This window comes from Vipera ursinii, assembly GCF_947247035.1.
Source record: "Vipera ursinii genome assembly, chromosome: 1".
Classification (NCBI taxonomy): domain Eukaryota; kingdom Metazoa; phylum Chordata; class Lepidosauria; order Squamata; family Viperidae; genus Vipera; species Vipera ursinii.
Genome location: NC_139512.1, coordinates 111,408,860 through 111,426,960, shown reverse-complemented (window position 1 = coordinate 111,426,960; position 18,101 = coordinate 111,408,860). Strand labels below are relative to the sequence as shown.

At 38.6% G+C, this 18,101-nt stretch overlaps 1 protein-coding gene across 1 annotated transcript in view; it reads left to right on the top strand.

Moving 5' to 3' along the window:
- Positions 1-1,113: 1,113 nt before the first annotated feature.
- Positions 1,114-18,101, top strand: part of SYT12 (synaptotagmin 12) — a gene marked incomplete at its 5' end in the record, with an annotated part of 50,452 nt that continues 33,464 nt past the window's right edge. The window contains 3 exons of the mRNA XM_083349002.1: positions 1,114-1,147; positions 2,269-2,462; positions 6,569-6,958. Coding sequence (XP_083205128.1) covers positions 1,114-1,147; positions 2,269-2,462; positions 6,569-6,958 — 618 coding nt within the window. The remainder of the gene's footprint in view (positions 1,148-2,268; positions 2,463-6,568; positions 6,959-18,101) is intronic.

Below are 18,101 nucleotides of genomic sequence, written 5' to 3'. Positions count from 1 at the left end.
TGTCTACAGCAGAATTTTAAAATGCTCTCAAGATGCAGATTAATCAACCTAACTATTAACCAGTAGGGTTCCCTGTACACTTCTTTTTTTTCTGACACAGATTTATAATACCTGCATGCTTGACAAAAATCAATTTTCTTCCAGCTCATGTTTGGGAAAGCTGCAATCTTTGAATTCTTGACCTTCACACATCTATTAAAGGGCCAGTAACTTTCCTGGAAACAAAGTAGCAGCCTTTTTAACTATCTCATGTTTCTGCAAATATAGTGGATTGGATTGATTAAAGCTGCAATGCTATACATGTTTATTTGATGAAGGCCCCCTCTATTTCTGATAGATTGAAAGCTAATAATATTTTGCTTATATTTAATTCCATTGAAATTTAGTAGATGCCAAATCAATTCTATGTTAACTCATGACTAACTTAGCCCATTAGTTTTAAGAGTTGGAAGTATTACCAGTTGAGTTTGAATCAACCCAATAAATAAATCAACGCAAGAAACCTTGAACTGGAGAAGTGAGGCCCTTTTTGGCTTTATGGCAACTTAACAATAATAGGGATCTGGTAGTGGTAGTGAAACAATCCTCATACCAAAGGGTTGTTTCACATAACCAGTCTTTATAGTAATGAAGATAAGCTTTGGGATATAGAGGTGCTATAAAACTGTGTTAGTAGCATAATGGGATGAAGAAATAGTACTGTATGACTGTCACTGTTCACCTTCATATCTTCCCATTGCCTTTATGGGATGATGCATACATTAAAGGTAAGAGAAAAGGCCTTTGTTGGAACTGCTATATCCAAAGTAGCATTAGAGGGTTAAGTTTCCCAGTGGGGGGGGGGAATGGAATTCAAATTTACAAAGGGATGTTTTCACATACCGTAGATGTGTGACAAATTGTGGTGGGATGACATTTTTTTTGTTGTGACAATAACTGTGGAAGAAGTAAGGGGCCAACCAGAAAAAAAATAGAGCCTTAAGTGACCCTATATAGAGAGCAAGACTTCTGTGCTTTTAGACAATCCTGCATGGTGACAGTACCATAATCTCTTTGTCTTGGCTTCTGTTTATATGTTTTTGCAGGTAGCTGGTGTAATTTGAAATAGTCACCATGGATCGTGACATTGCTGGCCAGCATCTCAATGGTGAGTATTACGAATTCTTAACAAACTGGCCATAAGGTACCCTTTCTGAGACCGTTGTAACCTCAAATGGTCATTGACTGGACATTAAGTGGGGACTACCTGTGTGGGGAGAATATGTGGGCATATTAGATTCCCATTTTTGAAAGAAATCGTAAGCCTGTCATTCTTCCAGAACCTTTGAAATGATTTTAGCCATTTATTTCTTGACTCTTTTTAAAGACATTTTAGACATTTATTTCACCTCTTCTTTTTCTCACCCACACACCCATAAGCATTTTGTTAGATTGCAGTCGTAAGAACATCCAGGTCTCATTTTCAGGAAGGTTGTGGGGAATGGGAAAAAAAATCAAAAACAAACAAAAAGATATGGGCAACGATGGCCCCTTTACAACTTGTGGTCTTCAACTTCTAGAATTCCTCATCCAGACATGCTGGTTCAGGTCATAAAGGACCATAGTTTGCCCACCCCCAGTTTATATATGTAGAGGAGTTTTATGTTATTATAGTTATGCTATTAGCCTTTGCCATATCACTGATTGAGAATTTACTTGTTCAGAGATTTCATAATTAAGGGAAGCAATATGAAAGCAGTATGAAACCTAAAGCATAAAGTCTTGGTCATACATTCTGTACTGAAAAAAATGTTGTTCGTGTGCAGGTCCAGACAAATAGGGAAACAGAACAAAAACAAAAGATTCAAAATCTTGTAGAAAAGAAACTAATCACTACAAGGAGACATTGGTCGATTTTAAAAATTGATACTCAGCCTGATAAAGGATTTGCAAAGATGAAAAAAGCAAATATATTTTAGGATGTGTTACAGTGGTTCTTAATAGAGATTATTAAGGCATTTACATTTTTGCTGAATACAGTATATGCCTACATAATGATGCTGTCATTCAGTTTTAAAAATAAAAACATATTTGTGCTTTGCCATATATTCCTGCTATTTTACAACAGTTTTCAAGAAAAAAAACTCCTTTGGCATATCAATTTTCCTCTTTTTCCAACAGCGTTAATCGCATAAAAGGCATATTTGTATTGTTGACATAAAATATTTCTGCAGGATGGAAAGGCTCTGGTGGCTACTTTCTTCTGATAAGAACTTTGTTTTCTTCCAGTCATAAGAAATCCATCTGGGTGGGAAATAGGTATCTATATTACTGGTGCTCTTGCTCTTCTGGCAATAGCTGGAGTAAACCTATGGAAGTTATGGAAATCGGGTGGCTATCCTGCACCTTCTCCATTTCCAAACTATGACTACAGATACCTAGAACAAAAGTATGGGTCTACTTATTCTCAAATCAAACAAAAGGTAAGGAGCAGTTCATTGTGACAAGTGTTAAGAAGCCCATCAGTTGCAACATCCATCCATCCATCCTCTTTGCATGTCATCAAACATCATTTAACATCATTTAATGAACATCCAACTCTTAATTTTGTCTTGTATATTGCAAGTTAAGATAATGATGATTATAATAACAGAACTGTATATATTTTGAAAAGACGGGTAGGTTTATGAAAAGAACATTGAGCAATTATTTCAACTAGGCATAAAATAGATAGCCCTTAGACTTATATACCGCTCTACAATGCTTTACTATACTCTCTGATTGGTTTACAATGCCAGCATATTGTTGCCAACAATCTGGGTCCTCATTTTACTGACCTTGGAAGGATAGAAGGCTGAGTCAACTTTTTAACCTGTCAGGATCAAACTCCTGGCTGTGGGTAGAGTCAGCCTGCAATACTGCATTCTAACCACTGCACCACCATGGCTATGGTGGTGGAAGGGCACAGGGTCTTGCACTGATGGCAAAGGCTGAAACCATCTGCCATTTGGCACTTCCTCTTCCCCATCTAGGGACGTGGTGGCTCAGTGGATTAGGACGTTGAGCTTGTCGATCAGAAGGTCGGCAGTTTGGCGGGTTGAATCCCGAGTGCTGCGTAACAGAGTGAGCACCTGTTACTCGTCCCAGCTTCTGCCAACCTAGCAGTTCGTAAGCACGTAAAAATGCAAGTAGAAAAATAGGGACCACTACGGTGGGAAGGTAACAGCGTTCCGTGCGCCTTTGGCGTCTAGTCATGCCGGCCACATGACCACGGAGACGTCCTCGGACAAGTGCTGGCTCTTCGGCTTTGAAACGGAGATGAGCACCGGCCCCTAGAGTTGGAAATGACTAGCACGTATGTGCGGGGGAACCTTTACCTTTACCTTTTACCTTCCCCATCTCTCATGTGGTTCCTGAATTAATTAGTTTTTCTCCCTTCTCTCTCCCCCTCCTTTTTTATATTGTAGCTAATTACATTATGAATCCTTGGTTTTTGCCTGTGAACTGCTATGTGCACTGGCCAGGTTGACAATATATAAATGTAAGAAATCAATAGTAAATGTAGAGACTTTAAAACTCAGCTGTTACCTAAAGAGACAATACAGACAGAAAAGACTCACAAGGACTTTAGCCCTTCAGCCACAGCCCTTTTCATTTGCTGATTTGTTTAATTGCTTATAAATGCTCAGTTATCTTAAATACTGAATTGGTTAAAACATTCTTCTACCAAATTAAAAAGGTAAAATTTGCAAGAGTGGTAGTAATAGCACCTGAGGGAAACTTAAATGTACTGAAACAATGGGTGGGATGGATTGTTAAACTTTCTTTTTCCTCTTTGCTTTTCTTAAATCCACCCTCCCCCCCACCACCATTTGCCTTTGATGCCTCAAACCAAATAATTGTATCATAAAAAAATAGGGGGTAGGAAAGAGGTTTTCTTTAAGCAGAAGGCCTGAGCAAGGAGAGGACTTAACATTCAGCTTTGTTTTATATTTTATATCTCACTCACCATCCCCTGATGTATTGAACCTTGGCAAGATTCATGCCAAGCATAAACTCAAGATTTGTTATTAATGGAACACAATAGTATGAGTAATCCAATAAAACACAAACACCTATTCTAATGCAAAATAAAAAAAATGCACGTTTGAATTGGTGAAAGCGTTAAAGGAAATTCAACATTGATTCCCAAACTGGCTTGTTTGATTACAGAAATGATATTATTTGTGCTTACTGCTGACTGGAAACCTCTTATGGACTTTTTGTGCAAACCAAAAAAAATGAACTTAAGATCTGAGATTTTGACAATTAGATAGGATAGGATATATTATAGAAAGAAGAGAGTCTTGATTTAACTTTAGAGAAGAAGGTACTGCAAATTTGCAATTATACTTACAACTGGTTTCTAGCTAGCCAAAGCCCATGGTAGAAAAGATCCTGCTCTTTGTAAACGTTAAACTGTATTCCAAAAAATAAAAACCAGAGAAGTAAAAAAGAAATTCTCCAGGTTTTTTACATAAAAAATAAATAAAGTAATGCAATATGATCTTAAGTAGAGGCAACAATTTAAGTCTCCCTAGTGATGATCAACGGAGAGTTGACCAATACGTTTGATGAATTCCAACTATTTTTTTTCTGGCCATTCAACAACCTCCTTTCCAAATCCCTAAAACCAACACTACAGAATGTAGGCTTGAATTCAGTGAAACAATGACCATGGTCAGATTTTTCTTGGATGTTTCCTTATAAATGCCTAACAAATAATACAGTTATGTTACTCCATGAATATTTTGGCCTATTTTTCTTTGGGAGTACATAAATAAAGTAGCTTAGACAGTCCTCTGGGAATAGGTTTGTGGGAATGTTATGAGATAATACATTTCCTTCCAAAATACATTTTTGCCTTTTTTCTCTCCATAGTTTGGCTGATGAATGGGTATAACAAAACGTTTTTATTTTGATATCCAAAGCATAGGCAAGCAGAGAGGTAGGAACATGGCAAAGCAGGAAGCAGAGGTTAGATGCAGTTTTGAAGCCTTCAGTAAAGTTGTTAACATTGGCAAACAAATGAAAACCTGAGGCTGTGTATTGTTGGATTATTGATCTTCAGTCAGAATTAATATAGGGCCTCACAGATGAGAGTTTTAAAAGGTGAAGCCTAATTCTAATTTTACATTATGTAGCAGAGTGAAGATTACCTGTCTATATGTGTGCAGATGTCTGAAGGCAAGAGAGGTATTTTTATTTCAGAATCTTGATTTTTTTTGCATTGTGCAAAAGTTGCGGGGAGAATTGCTGATGTTAGTGATTTTTTAATTAAGTTAACAAGCACTAGAAACAGTTGTAGTCTAGTAGTAGAATGTGAGTTTGGCATGTGGAATATCTCCATTTTAGTTCTTGTCAGGATAGATCTGGGAAGACCCTAACCTAAATCTCCGATGAGCTGCTGCTATTTAATGTAGACAGAACTAAGCTATTTGCACCAATCTGACTCTCAGTAAGGCATTATCTACAGACGCCACAGTTTCAGACACAGTTTAAACAATGTTGCATACACAGAGTTTTTCTTCTAGGTCATTTTCTGGAGACTCTCGTTTGTTTTCTCCTCTAGAACTTAAATTTAAAATCATTTTTTTTCCAAAAGAGTGTATAGATCTCTACATAAATATTGATAGTATTAAATGTAGTCCATAAAGGTAATGTGCACTAAAAAGAAATGGGAGGAATAAAACTGGCAACAGAAAATAAACGTGTTTATGGAGATTCTCAGACAACCAGGTCACGGTTGTCCCAAAGGTGGTTTTTCAAGAGGCAGCTGGACTTCCTTGTTTTTCTTTGAAGACGTTTTGCTTCTCATCCAGGAAGCTTCTTTGCAGCTTTGAGAAAACAAATGTGTGTTTTCAGAGAGAAAGAATGCAGGCAACAATGAAGAAAATGCAACTGTGTCATACCTGCAAAGACTAATATTAGTATATATTCATTATTTAAGACACCATCTTGGTCTTTGTTCTTTTCTGAATTCAGAGCTCTTGTGAAGCTAACTTTACTATACCTTTATACCTACCCCAAAAAGAAACCCCCAACGTGTTCATACAGTTTTAAAAATAAATTAGACTTAAGAGAACCACCATCAGTCATCTGAGCCTTCCACAGGACCAGAAGTATTAATGAAATGGGCAGCACTCTCAGTATCAACAATGTAGTTAATCTCTTACCATTGTTATTTGTGATGATATTGTAGTAATGCTAGTAGCACTTCCTAAAAATCAGTCATAATGCTTGAAGTGACAAACAACTATGCAATGAACACCTGGAAGACCCAACTTTTAATTCAGCTGTAATTTTCTTTTTTAAAAAAATCTCATTTTAACTAAGAGAATGTTCTGGATGGGGATGTCAGTTTTTCATAATGTGAAAACTTATTCTCACGATATATGGAATGTTTTTTTTTCCATTTTGTTCTTAACATTTTCTTTCTGCCAGCCTATGTTTATAAATAATTAAAATTGTATGTTCTACATTCAGCACTCTGAAGTGCAGGTTAACCCTGATCTCTGACTAGCTTTCTTTTTCTTCTTATTGTTTGCAGAGGGCAGCAAGCAATTTTCGAAAGCCAGGAGAAAGAATATCTCCTGTCTGCAAGCAAAGCTTGAAAACGGATGATGCCTTTGAAAATATTAATGAGTTGGGCACCTTGGAGCTGATGAACAAAGACCTCGAGCTGACTCCTTACGGGCCATTGAAAAAATCAGTCTCCACTGACTCACTAACTTCTGTCTCCTCCATTGGAAATAACTTTGGCCAGGAATTCATAGTGGGACAAATTGAAGTTAACATGGAATACAATGTGAATTCGAATACCCTGCATATCACCTTGCTGCAGGGAAAAGATCTGATGGAGAAGGAAGATGTTAATTTTGAATCCTGTTTTGTGCGCATCAGTTTACTTCCAGATGAGCAGATTGTTGGCATTTCTAGGGTAAGTTTCTCCACCCACTCATCCTTGGTGGCTAACGATTCCTCAGACTGCATTACACAAGGCTTTTTCATTCGTGCGTGCAAGTGCTTAAATCTTGAAGATGCTGTATGATATAAGTATATTTAGCTGGATAAATAATTTCATCTTAAAATAGATTTTTGGCCCCAATTACATTTAATTCCAGAATCTGAGCAGATCTTTAATGTTGAATTGATCTGACTTTCTTTAAGGCAGATAATTTCTCTTTATTGTTTGTCTGTCGAACGTAACTCCTACAGTTTACATTGCCACTGCGTTCTTATATGCTCACTGTAATCACTGTTCCTGATGGTTTCCCATCCAACTACTAATTCAGCAAAGTCCTTGTTGGAGTTCCTCATTATAATTATAATTAATCCTGACCCTGCTTAGTTTCCAGCCCCAAACAAAGTTAGCTGCATACTGCACCTACTGAGAAATTTCAGGAAGTACAGTATATCCTAAAGTATTAAATCCTTTATGTAGCTTAATGATAATTTGTTTAACAACCATTCTAAGTTGTAACTTGGAACTAATGGTACTTCTGAATGGTCCTTAAAGTTATGGCTGTTTCAGTGCCCAGACGATCACATGTCCAAAATTCAGGCGCTTGACAGCACTCTCCGCATTTACAATTATAATTTTTAAAAATCCCCCTCTGCTGTTTTGGCTGCCCTGCACTCTGTCACCCTGCTGCCCTGTATTCTACCACCTCAGGAAACAAACACACTATGTGTTAAAAAAGAGAAAGTTGAGGGGAGATAGGCGGGTGAAGAAGTGAGCATGGCAGGGAAAAAGTTAGTAAGTAAGAATAACAGAACAACAGAATTGGAAGGGACCTTGGAGGTCTTCTAGACTAACCCTTTGCTCAGGCAGAAAACCTATACCCTTTCAGACAAATGGTTGTCCAATCCCTTCTTAAAAACTTCCAGTGTTGGAGCATTCACAACTTCTGGAGGCAAGTTGTTCAAGTGTGAGGTCTCATTCTCACCTAACAATGATGTGCCCTATGATAGCTACCACAGCCAGGACTACTGAAAGTGCTATCAGTAAATGAGGCGGCCATGTAATGTTTTGCCTAATGACTGCATTGCTTAGTGATGGAAATTCCGATCCCAATTAGGATCGTTAAATGAGGACCACCTATAATCCCAGATTTGATCTCCTGTTTTAGTAGCATCAGAATGTCTTCACTGCTGGCGGTAAATCTTATCTGTTTACTAATCTGAAACAGAGTCAAACGTGTTGTAGCCAAGGGTCAGATGTGAATGGCTGCGTAGCCTTTTCTCAATCTGACTCCCCCCCAACTGCATTGGGATTACAACATATAATGAAAGTTAAGCTACTTGGGAATTCCAGGAGTTGCCACTTTTGGAGAGGACCAAGTCCATTTCTGCTGTTTTTCCACCTATGGTGAAATGCATAAACGATTTCTAAAGGAGTCACCCCACGTTACACGTGGTCAGTGCAAGTTCAAATGGCTCAGCTTGATTTTGATTAATTTGGTCTTACTTTATTCAATAAACTTTTGTTTGTTTTTTTAATTGCAAATGCTTTGCATAATTTGTTTTTTTTTAAAAAATAATACATAATTACGACTGGTATAATGAGCTATGATTATTCTGCTATCCCATATTAAAGTTTTTAATATTGGCTGCCCATAACTGCTTCAAAGCTTACATGTTGTTTATCTATGGTGGCGTATAGAATCATAGACTGTAAACCAGAATGCCCTGAAACAGACAGGAAAATGAGGATTATACATGTTCACTGAGGAGTTTTATTCCTAAACAAAACAGATAATGTTAAGCAAATATGTTCATGGTTTTCTCACAATACTTGGCTGATGCGGTTTCATTGAATTCTCAGTTTTTTGTTTGGAAAGATCAAGATTTTCCTCATGAACTAATTTTCCCAAAATTATTGAAGGAACTAAAAGTTACAGAGAGAGGGAGAGAGAGAGAGAGAACCAATGATTTTTTTCATGTATTCTCATAGTTCAAGAGATTATAAAAGCCATATAACATGATACATTTGCTAACTAGTCTTGTTGAGTTGTTGAGTGCCTCAGAGTCATCAAACGATATAGCAGATAAAATGATCTGAAGTTCAGCTGGCCATTTTTTCCTTTACCCAGTTCCTTGGCAGAATCCATCCTCTTGGGGATTGATCCAACCTGTTGGTTTCAGTGGCATTCAGATGTTAGAGAGGTACATTACGTTCAAGCAATCCTTGAAACCAGAGGCAAAGAGGAATAATTGGGGGATGTCTGGTATAAAATGGAATCATTTCACTTTGATCTTCGTTTGGATCTAGATCAGGGGTGTCAAACTGCCAGCCCCACGGGCCGGTTTCATCATACTGAAGCCATGCCCACCCCATTGCTGGCAATGCAAAAAGAGTCGCGATACGTTGTGACACGTCACGTAACGTGACAAGTTTGACACCCGTGATCTAGATCTCCACAAAGGTCTGGTTCCGCTTAGGGCTCTGCTGCTTTAGGGCACAAGGATGGGGCTATGAAGAAAAAATGCTTTTCACAGACATGAAGGAATACAGTAATACACCACTTCTCCAGGTGGCTTGTATTAATCTGCAAAAGTTACTGCAGCCTTTTTGATTTACTCTGCCATGCCTGGCATTGATTGTTCTTTTCATGTTAATACTGTAACCGTTTACTTCATAGTCACTGTGCTTTTTAGAGGAGCCTGCAATGTGATCCAGAACAGTCCCAGAATTCCCCGCGGGGATAAGATATCTGGGGAGTTTCCATTAGAAGCTCTGATTGCCAGGCCTCAGCATACGATTGAAGCAACTGATAATCAGAGACCATTTTAGATTCCTTGTGGTCTACCTACCATTTCATCATTCTGTGCAATCAGCATTTGGCTTTGAACCCACAGAAGTGATTAAATTTCAGTGACTGAATTTTGGATCTTCAGATATGAGTCCATTTAATAATCAGGTAAGCAAAAACAGCCCACCCCACTCTCAATATTGTCACAAGATAGGACAAGACTGTTTTTAATAGGATTTTGGCCAAAGTGTTCTTGTTTTGGTTGGCAAACTCCAGCACTTCTTCCTATACTAGGCTGGCTGTTAGTGATTTTAGCTTGCTGCATTAAACAGGGTTTATTTTTATTTTTTTGCCTGATATATCTCATTTAACATCGTGCTTCACTTAATAAGAGTTTTATTCTGTTTTCGTCTACAGTCTTTTCTAATCCAGAGTTTAAAGGACCGTTGCTTTTAAAGCCCTGAACTGATTTGATTAAATTTGGCAAGTTCCTTTCCATTCTATTTTGCCTGCCAATTTTGTCAGAATCTGCTTAGAAGCGAATAAAAAATACAGCCTTTTGTGTTTATTTGGAGCTAAGTAGTAAGTTGATAATACTGTTTTTTTAGGTAATAATTTTGTAGTTGTCAAAACAATCAGGTTGAACAAGTTTGACCAAGAGTACATCAGACTTTTGTAACATTCTAGATTAGAATTCTTTAGTCTTTTCACATTTCTACTTCAAAATTCATGTTAAAACTGAATTATTTTAACAATTTTCAACCAGGTCTGTTGAGGCATAAGAAATGGTATTGTGACTTACAAGGTAGATGGCTTCAGTAGTTCAAAAAACATAGACTAAATAGAGTTTCCCCAAATATAAATGTCAAGAAACTCAGATTTAGAAATGGATTTCACCACTTTCCTTTTCCTGGCTGACTTGGGGTTCATGCACATTGTTCCAAGTAATTATATGTGGAGGGGGGCTATGATATTCAGAGGTTCATATAAAAAAATCTAATGCTCTCCAGCATTCAGGTATTCTCTGGGCTAGAATGGTAGGAACCCTACAGCCACTTACAAATCCTTGGTTACAGATCTCATTTACTTCATTTTATTTCATTTACTGTGGTTTACCAATGGCTGAAAGTTCACCCCACTATTTGGTGCAGTTCATTGATTAACTACAGTATTGACTTTTTCTGGCTACCACTACATCAGGGGTGTCAAACTCAATTTCATTGAGGGCTGCATCAGCCAGTGGCGTAGCGTGGGTTGTCAGCACCCGGGGCAAGGCAACCGGAAGCGGAAATAGAGGGGCGGGCGGGCGGTGACGTCACGGCACTGCTGAAAAGATGCGCCCCGCAGCGGCGTAGACTTTCCAAGAAGAGTCGCGCGCATGCGAGATGCTTCCGGGTCCCTCTCGAGGGCGGCTGGGCGGGGCTCCGACCTGCAAGAGCCGCTGCATTCAAGCTCGCACGTGAGCCCCGCTAAATAAAGCCACGCATGCGCACGAAGCTAGGCCGGCCAGCCAGCGGGTCCGTCTTCGCTCGGCCAAACCTGCCAGGGCGCCTGCGGGGTGCTTGCGGTTGGCCTGAGCCTGGGTGGAGAGTTGGCCGCTTCTATTTATTTTATTCAGTTTATGTGGCCGCCCATCTCACCTGCCGGACTCATTTCGCTTTGCAAGAAAGAGCAGCTCGAGAGCGGAGCCAAGCCAACTCTGTGCAGCCCTTGGGGCTCCCTGAGCAGCTCAGTGCGAGCGCGCCCCCCCAGATGTTGCGCCCGGTGCGGCCGGCCCCCCCTGCACCCCCCACGCTACGCCACTAGCATCAGCATTGCGGTTGCCCTCAAGGGGCCAGGTGGGTGTGGCCTGGGTGGGCGTGGCTTACTGGTTGGGCGTGGCTAGAGTGCGTATGGCCTACTGGGTGGGCGTGGCCAGCTCTACATCGTTCGCATCAAGGGTGCCTACGGGGGCCTGGGCAGGAGTGGGACAGATCTGAGGGTCTCTGGCAGAAGGAGGATCTCTGGGCCAGGGCCAAGGCAGTGGGGGCCATTCCCTCACTGTTTCCAGGATGGCTTTGCGGGCCACATGAAACCACTTCGTGGGCCAGATCCGGCCCCTGGGCCTTGTGTTTGACATGTCTGCACTACATTGTTGCTAACAAGCCTAAATGAAAACATGGCTTTTGTGTTTCTCTTCATTCTTTCACTGAGTGGAAGTCCCTGGCAGACTGCATGCAAAACTTTAAAAAAGCCATTATCAGGAAGAAACCAAATGGGGGTTTTGGATTAAATTATGACAAGCAGTAATAAATAGCAGTAGCAGCAACACTTAGAACTATACACCGCTTCACAGTGCTTTATAGCCCTTTCTAAGAAGTTAACAGAGTTAGCAAATTGCCCCCAACAATCTGGGTCCTCATTTTACCGACCTCTGAAGGATGGAAGGCTGAGTCAACTTTGAGCCGCTGAGAATTGAACTACCAAACTGCTGGCAGCCAGGAATCAGCATAAGTAGCCTGCAGTACTCCATTCTAACCACTGCGCCACCCACAGCTCTTATCCTAGCAAATGTGTTAAGTGAACACACCAAATGACAGATAAACAGTTACAATCATTTATGATAGCTCTTATCATGTTAAGCTTAATAAACATGTGAAGCAGGTTCGCGTATGTATAGCCACTGTAATTCATAAGTACTAATTTATGACCTAGCAGAGTGATGTAGATTTTTCTGAATCAGGAATTACCCTTGGCCTTTATGTACATGGAACTATGAGATGCACATGCCTATCTCTTAAAAGCCATGTTAGATTTCATCATAATATGCAGATTGTTCCCATTAAAATTAGAAAATGAATAGGTGGACTCCTCAACAACATTGGGAAATGAAACATCAACTTTTTATATGTTCTATTTCTTCTATCCCTATCCTAATTAATTCTTCAGGAAAGGATTTTCTTATGAGCGGAAGGATAATGACACATATTGATTGTGAATATAAGCCTTCTCTTTGTCCTCACCTGAATAATGAGATTCCTTTAAACAAACAGATTTGCAGTGGCTTTTTTCTCATGCTGCCTCACCTTCTCTAGGCTGCATTGTTATCGCTACATGTCTGCTTCATTAGCAGTGTGGCTGACTGATTGAGGGCACTGTAAGAAAAATGTTTCTAGGACATCAGTCTTTAACTTTCTGAGATTTGGACCTATAGTACTTTTCACCCAGACTTCACCCGTAACTCAGGTATTCTTTGCCCGGAGTCTGAAGAGACACTTGTGCATTTGGCCTGAATGCCTGCAGGAAAAAATATTTGGCTGTTCTCAAGACTTGGACTTAATATTAGAGGGTTCAGGGTGGAAACCAATGCTCACATCGCTGCATGTGCGATAGCTTCATCGTGGCCCACATTCATGCTCAATCTTATCACAGTGATGTTGGCATGGCAGGAATACAGAGAGCGCTGGGGAGGGTACATTTGGGAACCAGCTCCTTAAATAATTTATCTAGTTAGATTGCCACTGTTGAGATGCTATTTATGTCCAAATGGATTATAGCAGAGAGTTCCAAAGTTAAAAAACAAAACTCCAATGTAAGAAGGAGCAAATAGTAGGGTTGACAACATCTGAGCCAACTCTTATGAATCAGTGCTGATCTGCAGCACTTAGTAGCTAGTGGTGCCACCATATTGAAAAAATACTCTCTTTTTCATAATATCATTTCTGCAATGGGTTTGCTGTTAAAGACATAATTATTCTGGATCAAACTGCTGTATTGTGATTGATCCCTTTGTTAAGACCCCTGTGCTGGTCTGTATAGGCAGATGTTATCACTATTAACAATTCTTTCCAGATAGCAGAACTCATGAAATACCTTGATCATCCAGAAATACCTTTATTTGCATGCAGATGAGATTACAGCAGACAAGGTGTAGACAGATGATGTATGGACGGTATTCCAAGGTCAAAAGACAGTAACGACTCAGTGTCTGCATGTGTGTCTGCCGGTCATGGAGGAGCACGTGTGTCTGCCGGTCATGGAGGAGGAGAGTCCCCAGGGAGAAGAAGGAGGAAGTCCATCCCAGAAAGGGGCGGGGTGTAAGGCACATGATCAGGTGAAGGAGGAAATATGTCATAGGGGTTTGGCTGACCAAAATTAACATAATGTATAATTTCCCAAAACAGCCACGTGGTGGCAGCACAATAATAATGTAGGCTATATTGTGGTTCTGATTATTTTACACCTTTACCCTTTTCATGAATTTAAGTCTCTGTTTCAAGATTATTTTAAATATATAATTCAGCTTCTTATTTCATATTGATATAAGAACATAGGAATACATGTAACAGTGTTAGATTAGCTGAATGCCATCTTAGACCAGAACATGACCAGGCAGATGCCTTTTGGCCACCAGGAGATGGGGCAAGTTAGTTTAGATACAGAAAAATCCAGATTTTGACCAATATACTGTATTGCAAAACGTTATTTCCCATTTGCTTCTAGTGGCAGGCAGTGAGCCTGATATTTTATTGTTTTATTTGGCCTTTGCAACAAACAAACAAACTTAGTTCCAGATGAATGGGTAAACAACTGAAAATAACTCTTTGAATTGAAGAAAAATTCAGGCTTACTAGGGAGTGGGAGTCATTGAACACAGTAAGACGTAACCTAAACTAAACTAAACAGGCACAGGAAGTTGCTGGTGTCAGTTCATTGAGCAAGAAGCCAGAGGTTCCTGAAAGCTATCTGAAAAAGTCTGATTTTGCCATAGAAACGTGCTGTTCTCAAAACAAATCTTATTTACTGCACATTCATGTCACCTTCAGTTGAACAAGTGGACATAAAATCTTGCTAAAAGTATTCAGCAGAAGAGAAGGCCCTATAGGGTAAGAAAAGAGACTTAACAGTCTCTGATGACTAAGTCTTTTCAATCATTAGTATGTACTATAGCAGATGCTTTGCTTTGAGGTGACTTACAAAGTCAGTTCTGCAGACCATTTTATAATCCCATTTATTTGCATCTCACACAATTGCAACTAAACTGAAATTTAAAATTTCAGTTTTAAAGTTTCCCATTACACAATATCCATTTTGACTTATTAAAAAAGCAAAAATTTAGTCCATCTTTGCCCCCCCCACTTTTTCCCCACTATTTCCTTACTCCCAAGTTTCAATGCTGCTCATTTTACAGTGACCAATTTCCAATATTAAAGAACATATTTTAAACTGATTGGTGCACACACCACCTGGGTTAAGATTGGAATGGTTTAGTACTGCTGGCTAGGGAATTCTGAGAGTTGAAAGTCCATACATCTTAAAATTACCAAGTTTGAAAAACAAGGTTTTAGACATCTATGGATATTCTCAACCATCCAGGTCATGGTGTCCCAAAGGTGCTTTTTCCAAAAGTCAGCTGGACTTCCTTGTTTTATTATTTCTTTGACAACATTTTGCTTCTCGTTCAAGAAGCTTCTCCAGTTCTAACTGATTGGTGGGGAAGTCTTGAATCTTTTCAAGGGAGCTTTTTAATTATATCATCAGCAAACATGGAAACTAGACTGGTGCTGATACTAATTTTTGCTAATCACCCAAGACAATATAACTTGCTGCAAAAAAGGATAGGAGATAGGGAACTTTTTTTGCCCCCAGAACAATTTTAAATCAGACTTCCCAACATTTTTAGCCCATCCAATAGAAAAGATTCTACGGTAGCAGCAGTAATTTGGATATTTGGCAAGCTTCGTATTTCTCATGTGTGTACAATTCATATATAAGTACGGTTCCTCCTGGGAATTGGGTTTGTGAAGGAGGGTTCCCCCCCCAAAAAAAATAAGTTCTTTACTAAATAATGTTTCCAAAAGCCCATAAAATACAAAGTGATTTGATAAATGTGTCATAGTTGCTTTAGTTAGCAGAAAATTTTCTACATTTATGTTCTACACTAACCTATTACTGTGTTCATAATTCACTGCCATTACCTACTGTCTCTTCAGTCTCCTCTGACTGCTAATAAAGACTCATTAGCTGCGATTATTTAAAACATTGGACTTTTAAGAAAATAAGCCATATTTGTAGATATGTAGATATCTAAAGACAATCCAATATTATGCAAACATTATGCCTCTTCATTATTGGTAAAGGTCCTAAGCAGTAAGCACATCCTATTTATAGTATGTTATGCCAGCGTCTCTGATAAAGAACACATCCTGGGATAATAACAGTCTAACTTTGGAATTCACTTTGCTTGGCTGTCTACATTTCTACTTTTTTTTTATTGAAAAGTTTTACAATACATTTTTTAAAAAGACAAAACCCCTCCCAACCCCCTCCCCTCTCCCCAACCCTCCCCAACACCTCCCTCCCCTCCCCCTCCCCGACTTCCCAGACCTCAATACAGGGTATAAAAATACAAACAATCATAGTCTACCTTATGCAAACAACAATAAAATATTAAATCTATCGCACTTTAACTCTTATAAAATAACTACAAGCAATTTAAATATCACATCAATACTTATTCAAATGCTAGATGAAACTTTTTAGTCCCATATTTATTCTGGATATAATCAATCCATCTTCTCCACTCCACAATATATCTCTGTTGCGACTGATCTTTCAAGTACGCTGAGATCTTTGCCATTTCCGCCAGATTGGAGACTTTTAAAGTCCATTCTTCTATAGTCAGCAGTTCTTCCTTCTTCCAATATTGCGCTACTAAAAGTCTCGCTGCCGTAATTAAGTTCAACATCAGCTTAGTGTCCACAACAGTAGTATCAGTAATAATGCCCAGTAAAAACAGTTGCGGACAAAACTTTATCCTTTTCTTGAATATCTTTTGCATGTTCCACCAAATTTTATTCCAAATTTTAACCTTTTTACAGGTCCACCATATATGAAAATACGTTGCATCTTCACCGCCACACCTCCAACATTTGGGCTGGCAGTTCGGATACATACTTGCTAATTTTTTAGGATCTAAGTGCCACCTATAACACATTTTATAAAAGTTCTCTCTTAAGTTTTGAGCCTGCATAAATTTTACATTTCTCACCCAAATCTTTTCCCAAGTATCCATTGTAATGACTTCTTGAAAATTCTGAGCCCACTTTATCATGCAGTCTTTAACAAGTTCTGTCTCTGAATCAATTTCTATCAATGCAAGATATATCCTTTTAATATGTGCTTGACCTTGATCTCTAATTTGCTTTACCAAATTTTCATCAATCATTGAAAAACCAATTTTCTGGTCTTCTTTCCACCTGGCCTGTAATTGCCCATACTGAAACCAAGTTTGTACAATCTTTTCTTCTCTTAAAATATTATATGGCTTTAATTGCCATACATTCCTTTCCAAACTTAAAATTTCCTTATATGTAGTCACATCATGTTTAAACCCAACATTTATATTTTCTATTGCGTGTTTTGGTATTGCCCATATAGGTATCTTATAATTTAACTTGTGTCTATACTTTTTCCAAACTCGCAACAGAGCATACCTTAAAATATGTACCTTGAACACATTATCCACCTTCTTATCATACAATAAGTATGCATGCCATCCAAATAACAAATCATGGCCTTCAAGATTTAGTAATCTTGCTTGTGTTAAATTAAACCAATCACTTATCGCTGACAAAGCAGCAGCTTCATAATATAATTTAAAATTAGGCATTTTAAGACCACATCTCTCACGCGTATCCTGCATAATCTTAAATTTAACTCGTGGCCTTTTCCCTGCCCAAACAAATTTATTACGGTAATACCTTTTTGCCATTCCTCCAAGTTTGAATCCTTTCTAAGTATAGGTATCATTTGAAATAAAAATAAAAATTTTGGCAAAACATTCATTTTCACAGCTGCAATTCTTCCCAATAAAGATAATTGTAATTTTTTCCAACTATCTAATTCTTTTTGAACTTTTCCCCATAACTTTTCATAATTATTTTTATATAACTTTACATTTGAGGGTGACAAATATATCCCCAAATATTTAACCCTTTTAACTATTTCAAATCCCGTTAGCTCTTCTAAGACAGCCTTTTGTGATACTGTCATATTCTTAGACAACATTTTAGTTTTTTGTATATTAACCTTAAATCCAGAAACTTTCCCATTTGCATTATTATCTCCATCAATTCTACAACCGAATAGTCAGGCTGAGTCACTGTAACAACCAGATCATCTGCAAATGCCCTCAATCTATAATCCTGGTCTCTAATTTGAATTCCCTTAATTTTGTCCGAACCCCGTATTTTAATCAGTAATATCTCCAATGTTAAAACAAATAATAAAGGTGACAATGGGCACCCCTGCCTTGTACCCTTTTCAATGTTACATACTTCAGTCAAA